Source organism: Triticum urartu, chromosome 7A (genome assembly GCF_056163025.1).
Source record: "Triticum urartu cultivar PI428250 chromosome 7A, HENAU_Tu73, whole genome shotgun sequence".
NCBI lineage: Eukaryota > Viridiplantae > Streptophyta > Magnoliopsida > Poales > Poaceae > Triticum > Triticum urartu.
Genome location: NC_141879.1, coordinates 727825936 through 727842033, shown reverse-complemented (window position 1 = coordinate 727842033; position 16098 = coordinate 727825936). Strand labels below are relative to the sequence as shown.

General features: G+C 45.7%; 1 protein-coding gene and 1 pseudogene across 1 annotated transcript; both read right to left on the bottom strand.

Moving 5' to 3' along the window:
• Positions 1–202: 202 nt before the first annotated feature.
• LOC125520939 (cysteine-rich receptor-like protein kinase 44) lies at positions 203–3869 on the bottom strand. Its single transcript, XM_087535557.1, has 7 exons — positions 3762–3869; positions 2676–2821; positions 2318–2582; positions 1947–2202; positions 1684–1834; positions 1391–1582; positions 203–933 (listed from the first exon to the last, which is right to left on the bottom strand). The coding sequence occupies exons 2-7, from the start codon at positions 2817–2819 to the stop codon at positions 871–873; spliced, it is 1071 nt and encodes a 356-aa protein (XP_087391683.1). The 5' UTR covers positions 2820–2821; positions 3762–3869; the 3' UTR covers positions 203–870.
• Positions 3870–9962: 6093 nt separating this feature from the next.
• Positions 9963–10660, bottom strand: LOC147962320 (uncharacterized; annotated as a pseudogene).
• Between the last annotated feature and the right edge of the window lie 5438 nt (positions 10661–16098).

Genomic DNA, 16098 nt, shown 5'->3' with positions numbered 1-16098 from the left:
TTGTTTCTGTATACATTGGTTGGCCTGAATTTTGAAGGTAGTTGAAAAGGCTCATGAGATACAATCACTTGCCAAGGAACTCGACCACTTCAAGGGTGTGTTACAGAACAAGTTTGCTGCCGGGGGTATTATTGCCCAAATTCCTCCTTCATGGAGCAATTTTGCCCCATGAGTATTCCACTGCCATTCTCATGTCGTTACGTTTCAACAAAAAAGGTGTTGCCACCAATTACCAAGGTATATCACCATGAGTGCCATGCAAGCAACAGACAAATAACATTGGTTTACATGCCAGCAACAAACAGATACCATTGGTTGCCATGTGAGCAACAAACAGTTACCACAATAGCAACTAGCACTATAACCTCAACCATGTCGCTGTAACCTATCTAGAACATTATAAGCGAGTGACAACATGGCAATTACAGACAAAAAACCCTGAAGGATTGTCAATCGGTATAATGGTTGGTCATAAAATATTTATAATGGTTGGTCATAAAACCCTTGTGGTCTCATACTACACACACATGTCCTTTTGAAAATGATGGTGCATGTTTTTTCTTTTCTTGAAAAGGGTCGCAACCCCATCCTCTGGATCGAAAATGTTAAGTCTAACTTTCGTGAGAAATTTGACCCCGTACTCTTGTGGTACCATCTTAATGACAACTGCTTAAGGAGAAACAAATTCTTGCTTCGATTTCTTGTTGCCCCCCGTCTTGATCAATAATAAAAAGATATAGTTTCACAAAATAAAGAGAAATTCTACGTTTCCAGACTGGCATATATAGCATCAAGTGGTCTTATTTCCAAAGCAAATTTTGAGTCTTCTAGCAATAATAGAGCACTCTTCCAGCAATAATAACGAACGTTTTATTTCTTCTTGAAACCACCTAGAAAACCCATCTTCTTGCTTACTGGAGATGCATGAGGGACCTGAAATTTCAGATGTATATAGCATGAACCATCTGGAATGTGTACAATAAACTGCATGGTTATATAGATGTTCGTTGGGTTGTATATATCCCTGGTATGCTACACTTCTGGGAAAATCCTTTCTTTTGCAAACCTTATATAGGCTACGCAGATTGTATGAATGTTACCAGGTCGCCTCTTAATTAAGAAATATTGTCATTCAACCTAATTAAAAATGGCTATAACGTGTTGCTTCACAGTTGCAAACTTGCAATAACAAAGGTCCATAGAAATACATTTGGCATACATCTATTAAAAAGTATGCATGAAGATGACTGTAATTTTGGCAGTAAAAAACCTAGGATAGACTTATGAAATTGATCAGTCCTTAGAACAAAAACTAAATTTAGTTCATTCTTTCCATTTTTGTAAAATTAAATCATTTGGGTAGAGAGCCTCTTTATCCCCTCTTATTTACCTCATTCGCCATTTCGTTTGCATGTAGTCCGTTGAGCGTGTCAACAATTTCTTCTATGGGAGGCCTGACTCGCCGATCAATCTCAGCACATTTTAGCCCAAGTTCAATGCATATTTTAACTTGATGGAGGCCTTCTGTATCTAAGGATGCATACTTGGATGCTATGTGCTCGAGTGTCCACTCTTCGCGTACCTAAAGAAATGGAATCATGGTCATTAGTTATAGTACGCAAACTAAATGAAAGATAGGGTTCAATTTCAATCTTCCAACAATCAAATAATATATCCTCTTACTTTATCAATAAAGTTTCTTGCTGAGGGTTGGTTTTTGTCTTTGCAGTTCTGCTCTCCGGTACTGATCTCGAGTATCAATAAGCCTAAACTATATATGTCTGACTGGGCCGAAATTTCACCTCTGTATAGATATTCTGGAGCCATGTACCCACTGGATGCCATTATCATCAAAAGTTTATTAGGCAATACTGGAGATGCGAAAATGGAATTTGTTTTATAGTAAAGTCGCGTACTAATATTATCAAAGCCTGTAATGAGCTTACTATGATCCCACAACTGTTTGTGGGTACAATCGGGTTTGTTCTTGGCCAAAGACCCTCGAGAGTCCAAAATCAGCAATCTTTGGAACCATATTTTCATCCAACAATATATTTTCAGGCTTGAGATCCATATGGATAATGGGAATATCCAACTTGTGTAGAAATAGTAAACCCTGGCAAATTCCCTTGATTATCTTGAAGCGTGTGGCCCAATCGATAGCAGGTTCAGCTGAAGAGACAGCCTCAGCTGTTTTCGTTCCTGTGTATGAATGCAAAAAAGCTAAACTGTCAGGAAGATAAAAACTAATTTTAAAAAGCTAAAGGTGATGCCCTACCTCCAAAGCTGGAAGTGTAAAGATATGTTTATTGCGTACCGAAAAGATTCTGTTGAAGGCTCCCATTAGGTAAATACTCATAGCAGAGTACACTTTCAGTGATGTCTGCCTGAATATACCTTCCATCGAACTGCACCAGTTTCTTCTGTGTTTCCCAGCAGAATCCAACCAACTCAACTATGTTTTCGTGTTTGAGCGCCATAATGTTCTGAACCTCGTTGTTGAATGTCTTGTCAGGCGGCATCGGCGCATTTTCCTGAAGTTTCTTCACCGCAATCACTCTGCCATCATCTGGCACAACTCCCTGTTTAATCAATCCCACAGATACAGAGATATTAGTATCTCTTATCAACTTTGGTGGAAACGATACAAGATGTTAATGGGAAAATAACCAAACCTTATAAACGCTTCCAAATGGACCTCCACCCATCTTCCGCTCCGCGGAGAAATCGTTTGTAATTTTCTTCAGAAAGTCGAACGGCAGTTGCTTCGGTAGCTCAGGGCTCGGCCTAATGTCTTGGCTATTACTTCCGGTTGCCATTGCTGTTCATTCAAAAAGTTTCAATGAGTTAAATAAGGGAGCTGCCTCACGTGTTTTCTTTCCAACAGGTTCCTACTTGCATTTTCATAGTAGAGGACCAAAAGGGCCATTACATAGAACCAATTCTGAATTGTATGGAGAATTGATTGCAAAGTCTGGCTCTAACACTGTGTCCCCTAAAGCATGTCAAGGGCTCAGCTCATAATACACCTCCAGGCATTCAAAACCTAGACGGTATGGCGTGGCAGCAGCGGCGCCAGCGCCGGCCACCGGCGAGCGTCGGAGCAGCAGCAGCAGCAGTGCCTTCTGAATCAACAGAAACCAGTTTTGCCGGTGGAATAAGTTGCAGATGACGGCAATCTTCGACCGGCAATGAAAGAAGCAGAGTACACCGTGAAGAGCATCAGAAGAAGCAGAGTAAAAGGCAGTAAGCAACCTAGGGTTAGACCCTCGAGCGGTCAGATCTAGAGGGAGGGATGCCACGAACTGGTGCGGCGAAACTGCAAAGCAGAAGCAGGGGATTATCGGAGAGCATCGGACTGGCCACCTAGAGCTGGAGGCAAGGCGGCAGCGAAGACCAGGAGCTCTAGATCTGGGGGAGACGCTCGACCTACTGGTCGCACCGGGACGACGGCCGGCGCCCATCCCGACGACAGCGAGCGACACTGCAAAGCGGCTACTCCGGACATACAAAAGAAGAGGAAAGCTGCTGGAGCCCCCGTCCCGTTCCTCTCTCCGACCGGCGAAGCCAGCGGAGGCGACGGGAGCGAGAGCAGCTAGTGAACTAGGGACTGAGCGGACGCAGGCTGTGGGCTGACGCTGCGACTTTCCATTTTTACCAAACCACGGCAGATCGACAGTTGCTGCACGTACGCTACTTGATGCGGAGCTTAGAACGATGGTGCCATGGAGATGGAGCACTTGAGAATGGAGACGACTAACCTTGGGGGGAGAGACGCTGCTGAGAGGTCGAAGAGCGAGACGAGGTGAGTGACTGGCGGTCTCCTTGCTCTGGCGAGGTTGAGTAGATACAGGCTGCAGGTGGGTGGAGCAGAGTATATATGCAGAGCAGAGGAGTTGTAGAAAAATGGAAAAGAGATGCGTGTCGATGTCGATGTGGATATCCCCAGGCAAACGCGGGCAAGTTGACTTGACTTGACTCGTCACATTTCTTTCAACAAAGTGTTGAGTGATTTTCTGCGATCACGATTTTAACAACTAGTCATCACACGGCTAGGTATTTTTTATCCTTTTCTTATAAATAAGGATTACATTTTTGATTCATGTAAATAAAGTACATACACATTAAATAGTGAAAGCAAAGGAATAGAATTTGTTTTACTGTTTCTCTTCTATGTAGTTTAACTCAAATATGTCAACATATATTGTGCAAGGCTGAAATATTTAGGCACACCATGATTCACAAAGAACACCATAAGACATTAGAAGAAGACACGGGTCTTGAAAACTTATCAATTTGTCAATCCACCTTGAAATTTACCATTGTTGTAGTTGATATGAAATGGCTACATACTTAAGGAAAAAAAGTTGTATTCTCGACATGACCAAGGTTCTAGTCATACAAACACAGTCGGACACATCCAATCCGGTGATCACTGATCAAGTGAATTGAAGACCACAGGTGTCGATATCTCCACCATGATCGCTTACAGAACCTTAAGATTTTCGCAGTAAGATGCTAGTAGTAATTACCCTTTCTCCTCTTTGACCATCTGACCTTTTCTCCTTGCGTACAATGTGAACATAGTTTAATATCAAACGACGGGGCGCCTATGCACATAACTGTTTTACATATAATCATCCGATGGAAAACCCAATCAATTTCGAATACAAATTAATTACTCATACAAAAAATTATGTCGCATGATTTGTTTAACCTATTGCTGTCCTTTTAAGTTGGCATGATTATTGTCCTTGCAAGTTTGCCATCTATCGTATATATACTATTTCACCTAAATTTGTACTCTTTTATTTTTAGTAAATTCTACTGAAATTTAGTTCTACCATGCAATGTTGTACATTTCCTTTATAAAATAAGACGTATTTTGAAAAATGCCTAATGTATATATGGTCACTCTTAGTGTAGTAGGCATTCAAATGCGGTACTATTATATTGCTTTTTTGCTCACAATACTTTTTAACTCGCCATTTATTGCTCCATTCAGGAAAATTAAGTTATATTTGCACAAAAAATTTATACAAAATGAGATTTGTACCTGGAGAATTGTCACTCTTCAATACAAAAAAACAAAATCGACTGAGTACAACATGAATGGTTCTATAAAACGTCGAGCATAAAAAAAATTCTCGTACAACATAAGTGTCATTATATCATCGCATCAAAATATGAGATTTTTTTTTCAAATTCCTATGAGAGTTCCTTGTTATTTAATTGACTCGTTCAGCTACTCATATTTACCAAAAAAAAATCAAATTCCTATGAGAGTTCCTTTGACCCTCTATGCATTTTTCCTAAACATATGTATGGTTCATGTTTGTAAGTTATATTAAGTACTCGACATTCATTACCATTGGCTCCATGTGCCTCCATACGCCTTGGATGCACGACCTCCTTGTACTTCCTTCTCTTGCTCGCCATCCCGTTGCACAACTGTCAGTAGCACATGGCATTACCTCTACAGATCCTTTTCAATTGCCTTGTACCCTAGATGACGCTACTGCCAGCTCCTGCTAGGTAAATAAGAAACTATTATCTAGTTACACAGATCTGGTAAGAAAAAGCATTGTAATCATTCAAAAATTACTTTAAACTTTTTCAACTATACTATTCTAAAAATAACACATGATCAGGTCTTTAGCACAGATTGATACATGCAGAACTCTGTATAGCACCTCATCAGGTCTTGAGCACATATATCAACATGCAGAACTTATCTTCTAGTGATTCTACATTAGGAATCATCCCAATTTGGCGGAGTTGTACAATGAAACGGTGGGTCAAAGAACACTTCTGGAACTGGGATTACTTGCTCCTACGTGAATTAGGTCATGGGTAACGGGCAACAGCCGAACTTAAACAGTTTCAGGTGCGCTAGTTTGCTGCAATGCATACACCTGGCTACCTCACCTATGACTGCGGCAACCAAGTCTTCACCAAATACGGTTGGTATGACTCCTTCTACTTTAAACTTTGGCTGCAATAAGCTACATAGATACACATATATGTTCTGTTCGTGCAGTTAATAAGATTCAATGGCTGGAGAGTACGGACTGGAACATGTGTTCTTTTAATCAACTGCATAACGGACTATCCTAGCCATATCAACATTACTGAATGATTTTTTTTAACTTAGCGAACATATTAATGTTTCATGTTATGAGACCTGCAATTATGCTAAAACCACTCAGTCCAAACAAAAAACATCTGGGTCGTCCTGAACTTCCAAGTCAAAATTATATTGATCTTATAAAATCAATTCAACGCATGACCCATATCTAAGAAAGTATAGTTCTAGATCTGACATGATCTTCTAGGGAGGTTGACACGCTTAGTTTACAGGGTCACTGCTGCTGCACATGGCTGCATGAACTTAGCGCTCGACAGTGCTGGTGCTAAAGTTTAATCTCCCACAAATTGGAGAGACAATGGGGGAGGCAGAGACATGTGTCAAAGTGTTAGGAAATTTCACGCTAGCACCCACATACGAACGACCCAAATCTAAAGCGCACACACAATAATATCGAGCCTACCATAGCCAGGGTCTGGAGGTATTCCAAAGAAGCTCATGGTGCGGCTGTCCTCCCGGCGGCCTGTACTCGTCATCGTCTCCTGCCATTAGCCTCCTATAGGCATTTCACCTCATCGGGACAACGCGCATATGAGCTTCTTTTCCAACCGACCTGCAGGTTTCCTTCTCCTTAAAGTACATGCCTAGTTGGTGTTTTTATTTTCATGGAGGTCTTCGAGGTTTCTTTCTCTCTGAGAATCTGGAAATCATCCACTGCTTCTAGAATAAGAAACTAAGATCCACTAAAAAAGGAATACAAAATTTGTCCCTCATTGGTGATTGCAGATTGCTAGCAACACAAAATTCTAATGCTTACCGGATCCCTCCATCGAATAGTCTGGCCTTCCAGAAAGCATGCCGCTGCTGGAGTGTCCGCGGGGGAATCATTGCCTGCTCCACATGTTGGTGTTGGTTGTTGACTTGTTGTGAGTGAAGATCGGCTGCTGCAGCTGGAGGCGCATGAACACACGAGATGAATTCTCCTCCCAATTGCATCGGCCATTCAACTGGGGTTGTTTTCTTCCTTTTATTATGGAAATAGATGGAAAGTGATTAGATGCGTTTTATCTTACTTCCTTACTATTTTTTTTGAGGAAAGAGATGGAAAGAGGTGTCTGATTGTCTCACGTTGGTTTTTTCTGAAATAAAACTATCTCACGCTGGTGGAATAGGTGAAGCGGGCCTAAACTTCTTAATTCCAACCCTGTTTTTTTTTTCTTTCCTGAGAGAAAAGGAGAGCTAGACCAAGTACATGACGACTTGCGTACGTGAGATCTGATGTACGTGGGAGTGGAACCTCATGTTTCATCCGATGGCTACAAACACATCATAAATTAATTGGACGGTTTAAACTGCTTAATTTTAAGGATTAACTTGGTGCCTCGTATGGTGCCTCCAATTAGTAAATAAGAGATAACTTCTTTTTTTAGTTGGATTTTCACAATAACTTTTATTTATAATAATATATATACTTTGCAAGGCAATGCGACGACGCTGTCCGGAAGATACACAATCTTATTAGACATCACCCAGCAAAAAAGGAATCTTATAAGACATCAGTGGGCAATGGATGCGTTCATCACAATGATGCAAAGGGCGAAGATTTTAACCTCTTTTTGTTAAAAAAATCATTGGTAAAATTTTAAGATGTTGACCCCGCATGAATATATGAAATGTAGTGTTTTTTTTTCTCATGATCAAAATCTGAATTTTGCCAATTAAAATGCGAGCTAGGCATTTACAATTGAGACGTGGGGTGCCACGGCCTCAAGCATGTGAGCGAAGCAACAACGTGTGCAACTGGCAGGGTAGACGGTGGACATAGTGGGGTCTACGGACACGAGCAGGTGGAGGAGCTGGTTGTACTAGTGTCCGGCGAGGCAGCAGTCAGGCACCGCGCATGCCGAGAGAAGACTGCATCAAATGCGGCCATGGCCTCCTCGGCGGGTGCAATCGGTGAGGGTGCGCAACATGTCAGAGTGCAGCCCCTTCCTGCCCTGGCCACACCGACGGCGCAACAAGTCGGCAGTAGTGGCCATGGGCTAGAGAGAAACCCTAAAAGAGCAATGTGCGTTTCGAGCCGCTTAGCTGCCATGGCGAGTATAATCTTCACAAGAGGGTGTTGCAGCTGGTGTTGGCCGACGATATTAGCGACACACCACTAATCGAGATGATTGCACTCCGCTTATAAGCCAGGGTGTGGTCGACAATGTTAAGCATTAGCCACATGATGGAGAGGGCATAGCTAGCCCTAGAAAGTCCCCATGCCTCAGGCGGATCGATGCGCTCACGGAGACATGATGAACGGCCCATGAACCTGATTCTCCCTGCTTCGGCCGAGAGGCAGACAAATGTGGTGCCCAGTTACATGGGAGCTCTTTCTGGGTCAATTGGCTAATCTCGTAGTTATTCACTTGTCGGAAATGCACTAGCCGAATGGGGCTTAGGGCATGTCCAACCCCGACTCTTAAAACGCCCGCAACCATCCAGATCAAATTATCGGGACGCAATTTTCCATCCAACATGGTATTTCTTCGGCTCGCCAACACGTTTTGTTGTACGAATTCCCGCAAGCGGTAAGCAAACAAGGGGGGCTTTGTGGGAGTCTGCACCGTTGCCACATAGAACTTCCGACACACTAGGGCCACCAAAATCGGCTTCTCAGTCCATTTTTCTTCCACTCCGCCCCTGCTCCCCCTTGCTTGGTATCCACACCCTACTCGTCTGACGTTGTACCTCTCTGGCGCCCGCCTAGGCATCCTCAGACGCCCGCAACCCTACTTGCACGCCTACCCGCCTTGGAGTGCGCCATCATCCACCCAGGATCTGTCAGCAGCCAGGTACCCTCCGGCCCCTGCCAATAACCACGTCTACTAGGTGTTCGGTCAAATGACATTGAGCTTTCTTTTACCTTCTTATTGTTTCTTAGAGTAAAGCAATTGCAGGTTACTCATTGATGACCGATGAGTTGTTATGTGATGCGTGGAAGGTCGTATATGCAAACTTTGTAGGCATGAGGGAAGGAGGCTTGATCTTTTGACAAAACATGCATGCTTCGTTCATGAGCAAAGGAACTTCGTGCCCTATGACTTGCACATGATCCACGACCACAATGAGAAGTCACTAGCGCATCTGTGAAACCATTTCCAACTTCATCATGAAGTTTTGCGGTGTGATTGCACGAGTGGAGACTATGTGGCCATCGGACTCGTCAACCATGAAGACGTAAGTTTTGCCTCTTGTTGTTCTACATGTTGGTCAATTCATTGCTTCACACAATGTTGCAACTTGATGTACCACGGACCGAGGGCAGGCCACGCTTATACATTGTTTGGACGAAGCTCAAGGGAATGCATGTGACAGCATATGCTGATTCCGACTCAAGTATCGCTGAATTTGGAATTGATGGTTTCAAAAACTTGTTCAACATCCGCTTATCACGGATGTAATATTTACATTTGAACTACTGTTGTATTAGGGATATTCGGATGTTATTTATGAATGAATTGTGCTATATTTTTTAATTATTTGAAGTGTTGTGTACTTAGAAAAAAACAAGAGCGGACGTTTAGGGGACAATGTTGAATGGCTAGCTTCCATATAAGTGTCTGGACCAGTTCATGGACAAATAGTGTGTCCATTGTAGGGGTGGTGTCGAAGATGCCCTTACCCTTCCGTGGCACCACTTTTTTGTTTTGTCAAGTTAATCTACTGCAATATGTAATACTTAAATGTGAGACAGTTTCAATTGATTCATTTTTTGTTACATTTTTAATAGCCATTGCACACATGTTTCCCCTTCTTCCTTCTTTTCCCATGCAAATAGTCAATCTAATAAAAATACTCCAATTGTAATATCTCTTCAAATGCTTTATTACTGGCTTGGCCCATGTTGGCTTGTTGTACTGGTAGTGGATGTGAGCATGGAGATGTTGGCGTGGCGGACGAACATGGCGACGGCACAGTTAGTGACAACTATGTCGGAGGAGACGTAGTTGTGGCCACCACCCATGACCGGCATGTTGGTGCTTGTGGTGAGCTTGTTGACGTAGTTGGACCTGTAGATTTGGCCAAGCACGCCATGGACACTATCAGTGAGGTTGTAGAACTTAATACTGATGTCGAGGTGTGCAAGCTTGTCATCCTCTGTCACGCTGTAGTTGCGGATACGTGAGTCTTGCTCCGTTGTAGTCACCACAGTAGCCGTGATGTCGAACACTCCATTGAGTTGCACTCTCAAACTATTGGTAGGGGCGATCCTTGTGGCCGTCACCCCTGTCACCGCCATGGACTCCCACTGTGCACCGAGCACGGTTGGGATGAATATGGTCTCGCCGTCGAATGCCATCTCCAAGTGATCGACGTTGTTGCTCCACTTCGAAGTCTTCTTTGCGCCCATGAAGACGTGGTGGTCGGTGAAGCAGATGCTGAGGGCCTGGATCCGAGTGAAGTCGCGGCTCGTGGCATGTTTGTCCTTGCCAATGAAGTGGGCGTTGATGTGGAGGTTGGTGTCAGAGACGATGCAGAAGTCCTGGTTCTTCTTGCCATGAAGTAGAAGTCGCTCCCGTCAGGCCGTCACCACCAGTACTCCGGTGCGGCTAAAGTATTTGTTGCTCCGGCGAGTTCGTCGTACTCACGGTTTGATCACGAGAACTTCGGGGTCTGGATGGCCCTGATGGAGTGTGGTCTTCGCGCCAACGAGCTATGGAACGCGGTCGATCCAGGAGGCAACGCGTTCAAGAAGGAGGGAGCCGATCACCGGAAGGATCGGCAGGTGGCATCAGCGGTTTACTCGGTGATGCCGATGGATGTCCTCCAGCACCTGATCGCTAAAGCAACGGCGAAGGAGGTGTGGGATACGCTGAAGCTCATGTTCGAGGGACACACCCGCGTCAAGCAAGCCAATCTCCAAACTCTTTTAAGAAACTATGAGACTTTGGTCATAGGCGATGATCAGTCTGTGGATGTGTTCGCTTCACGGGTAGCTACTCTCGTCAATAGGATCCATGCACTTGAAGAAAACCTCACGGAGGCCTCGGTTGTACGTTGGTTCTTGTGCGCGGACCCTCCCCGGTACCTGCAAAATGTCATGGCGATCGAGCAGTGCATCGACCTTGCGACTCTCTCCATTGATGATCTTGTCGTACGTTACAAGGCTCACGATAAGCAGATGTGGTACAGTCTTGGGGACGGGAGGAACGACGAGCTTGTGATGCTCACAAGGGCACAGTGGGTCGCTTTCTCAAAGGAAACGCAAGGCGGATCCACGAGTAGCAGCAAGAAGAAGGGGAAGCAACGTTGGGCGAGAAAGAACTTCGTGGACTCGGACAACAACTCAGGCGATGAGACTGCACCACCACCGAGGAGAAAGTTTGACATCAGGAAAGTGAGGTGTTATAACTGTGGCCTCCTTGGTCACTTCAAGACTGACTGCGAGGAAGCACCGAAGCAGAAGGCGCTCATGGCCGAGCAAGGTGATGACGGGGATATGATGCTAAGAGCATCTCCAGCCGTTCGGCCCCCCAGGACGCATAAAAATCGCCCCCTGGGGGCGAGCCGGCGATTCAATCGGCGCTGGGGGCGGTTTCGCGCCCAGTCGTCGCCCCCAGCTCGCCCCGAGCCGCCGAAATTGGCCCACTTTTCAGTCCCATTTCGGCGTGGTTCGCCGTTGTTTGGCAGTGAATTATGCACATAAATTTTTTTATCATATATTTCATCACAAAAATATCAAATACTTCAACAAAATAGTACAACAACAAATAGTTCAATACAAATTATATAGTTCAACAAATAAAAACTCATATTTCATCACACATCGCGCCCGGCGTCGCCCTTGATCCTCCATAGATGCTCTATCAGATCTTGCTGTAGTTGATGATGCACCTGTGGGTCTCGGATCTCCTGACGCATACTGAGATAGGCAGTCCAGGTTGCCGGTAGCTGGTGATCAACTTCAGCTAGAGGACCCTGCCTGTAGTATGGTTTAGTGTCAAACACTGGGTCTTCTTGCTCGCTCTCGATGATCATGTTGTGCAAGATGACACAGCAAGTCATAATCTCCCACATTTGATCTTTCGACCAGGTCTGAGCGGGGTACCGGACAATAGCAAATCGAGATTGGAGCACACCAAATGCCCGCTCGACATCCTTCCTGCAAGCCTCCTGAACCTTCACAAACCAGGCGTTCTTGCCTCCTGGCTCAAGGTTTGAGATCGTCTTCACAAATGTCAACCATCTCGGATAGATGCCATTAGCTAGATAGTACCCCTTGTTGTAGTGCCGCCCATTGATCTCGAAGTTCACCGGAGGAGAATGACCTTCAACAAGCTTGGCAAAGACAACACTGGTAGAAAAAGGACCTATAGTCCCGGTTCGTAAGGGCCTTTAGTCCCGGTTCCTGAACCGGAACTGAAGTGTCGGTACTAATGCCCTGACCCTTTAGTCCCGGTTCAATCCAGAACCGGGACTAAAGGGCGCGGCCACGTGGAGCTCCACCTTTAGTCCCGGTTGGTAACACCAACCGAGACTAAAGGAAATTTTATGATTTTTTTTGAAATTTTTTTTTGAATTTTTTTTTATTTTCAAACTTCTGAATTATTTTATCCTCTAGTCTGTAATCACCACCCCTCATCACTTCTCAATTTATCCTCTAATCACCCCTCATCATTCCAAATCATCTAACTTCCCGAACGGTCACCCATCCTCCCACTCCCCCAGCCTGAGCACGCTTAACTTCCGGGTTCTATTCTCCCTCGCTCCAAGTCTGCACTTGTTGTTTTCCTGACAATAGTAAGATGTCAATCCTATTAACCTTCAGGAATTTTGCTTGAGCATGAAGTGACACATTTCACTGTTTGAGTTTGAAACTATTGTTTTAAAAAACAATAATTATTTAGTAACACTAATATTTCTTGAATAATTAGTTTGACCATTATTTGACCACATTTTGACCACAGTTTGACCAAAATTGAAATAACTAAAATAATTATTTAGTAACACTAATATTCTAGAATAATTAGTTTGACCATTGTTTGACCACAGTTTGCCCACTGTTTGAATATTTTTCAATTTTTTCCACTCTAGATCTTAAAAGCCCCGTAAATTTTTTTCTATTAGGTTTACGAGGATTTTGAAAATGTTTAACGGGGTTCCCCCGTTAAATTTGGATGCAACTTTTCGAGTAGATGATTTTTCATATAAAAAACTTTTTCATCCGAGTTAGTATGCAAAAGTTATGCCCATTTTTACAAATTTCGGAGAGATTTTGCAAATAAAGTCAAAATTCACATTTGCAAATTTTCCCAACAACTAGACCACATATCACATGAGAAACTTATTTTCTTTTATTTTTTTGACATTTCCATTATTTTCTTTTTATTTTTTTTAAAACTGAAAAGGCGATCCACGGGGGGGGGGGGGGGGGTAGAGTTTGAAAATGGGACCTTTAGTACCAGTTCGTGGCACGAACCGGGACTAAAGGTTTCAACCCCATTAGTCCCGGTTCGTGCCTCAAACCGGGACTAAAGGTCTAATCTTTAGTCCCGGTTTGAGGCACGAACCGGGACTAAAGGTCATCGCACCCTTTAGTCCCGGTTCATGTCTTAGACCGGGACTAAAGGGCCCGAGTGAACCGGGACTAATGCCTTAGCCGCACGAACCGGGACCAATGCTCACATTAGTCCCGGTTCTAGACTGAACCGGGACTAATGGGCTGAGCCGGCCTGGACCATAGCCCTGTTTTCTACTAGTGCACGAGAGCACTGCAGCACGTTGATGTCATTGTGAGTTCCTGGCATACCAAAGAAGGAGTGCCAAATCCAGAGGTCCTGTGTGGCCACCGCCTCAAGCACCACACTACAACCGCCTTTGGCGCCTTTGTACATTCCCTGCCAAGCAAATGGGCAATTCTTCCATTTCCAATGCATGCAATCGATGCTTCCAAGCATCCCAGGAAATCCTCTTGCTGCATTCTGTGCTAGGATTCGAGCAGTGTCTTCCGCATTGGGTGTTCTCAAGTATTGTGGTCCAAACACTGCCACCACTGCCTGACAGAACTTGTAGAAACACTTTATGCTGGTGGACTCGGCCATGCGCCCATAGTCGTCGAGTGAATCACCGGGAGCTCCATATGCAAGCATCCTCATCGCTGTCGTGCACTTCTGGATGGAGGTGAATCCAAGAGCGTCGGTGCATTGTCGAACTCCCGGATGGAATTCACAATCTCGAGGAAGAGCTTTCGGCTCATCCGATAACGGTGCCGAAATGTTTTCTCGCCGTGAAGTGGAGCATCGACGAAGTAGTCGGAGTAGAGCATGCAGTAGCCTTCGAGACGATGCCGGTTCTTTGCTTTCACCCGCCCAGGCGCCGAGCCACCTCGCCGCGGCTTTTCATTGCTTGCCAGCAGCTGGGCGAGGGCGGCGAGCACCATGAGATGCTCTTCTTCCTGGACGTCGGCCTCGGCTTCCTCCTCCAGCAGCGCGGCGAGCGCTTCCTCGTCATCCGAGTCCATCGCCGAGGCAGGCAAATCGCCGAACACCTTGCGCTCGGTGGGCGTGTACCCGCTGCTAAACCGCGCCTCCGCGGCAGGAAACGCCCAGCTGCTGTTGGAGGGGCTGCCACGGCGAAGCGCTGCTATTTTTCCGGCGGGGAATGACTATCTAGCGGTGTAGGGCGGCGAGCGGCGCCGGGATATAGCTACTGGTGGCCGAAGGCGCGGGGGGTGGGAGGCGAGTCGGGGAAGAAAACCTTGACTTTTCCCCTGACGGTGTGGGCCAGCCATGCTTTTTCCTTGCGCCGGAGCCCCCAACTGCTCCCCAGTGCGCCGGGTTCGGCCTGTGACCGCCGGGCGGAAAAAAGGGCCGAACCAGCGATTTTTGGCATCCTAGGGGCGCGACTGGGGCGTTTTTTCCGCGCCGGCGCCGAAAAAGTGGCTTGGGGAGGCCTGTTGGGGGCGCGGCTGGAGATGCTCTAATGTGCGAGCTAGTGGATGAGGAGGATCCAGATGATCATGGTCAGCTGGACATAGGTCCCGGTTAGTGCATCCGTGCCAGTAAACCCAGACGATGTTGTGGCGCCAGAAGACCATGACACAATGCGTGATGGTGTGTTCACGCGAGAAGCAGGCAAAGTCGTGGCGCCAGAAGGCCATGATGAAAGGCATGACAGTGTGGTCGCGCTAGAAACAGGCGAAGTCATGACGTCAAAAGACCAGGACACAAGACGTGACAATGTGATCGCGCTGAAAGCAGGCGAAGATGTGACGCCAGAAGTTCACGACATAAGACGAGACACATGGCGAGCTGCAATCGGATCAGTCGGCGCGACGAGCAGTATGTGCTGCGCGGCTGGAAACCAAGGCGTGGGGCAGGACGCACCATGGGAAGCAGCAGGCGGCCCGGTAGAAGGCGCTCATGCATCAGCAGGTGATGCATTTGGAGACGGCCAGCCGACGCAAGGAGCGATAGGCACACTGGTTGAATCGTGCAGCAATAGAGTTGCACATGCTGCACTGGCCAGCCTGATCGCTGGGGGTGTGGCCCAGCTAGGAGAAAAAGAGTGCAAGGCCCAGTTCACGGGCCAGAAATTGGCAGCCCACAAATTGGAGAAGCTAGCCCAGCTGAAGGTTTTTCAAGTAAAGTGGAAGAGGGCAGCTTATCCATGTACGGCGGCACGCTAGAAAGGAGCGGCTCAGCTAGTGTTGCACGCTGTCCAAACGGACTAAGGCAGAGTCCAGAAAGCAGTTTAGAAGCTACAACATCATCAACAACAGGAACTTTAGCAAGTTTAGAAGCAAGTATGTCATCTCCAATAGCACACGATCGACCCATGTTGGACATCTCTTCAGAGGAAGCGCTTCAAATTAATTCAGTGAAGATGAAGAGTAAAGGGCAACGATGTTTGCACATCGAGGAACCGAAATTTTTTGAAGACACAAAGACGGGAGAGTGTTGGCGTCATGAGCTCAAGTGGGAATTCAAGGTCAAGAAAGATGTTGAAGGGTGCATGAAAAA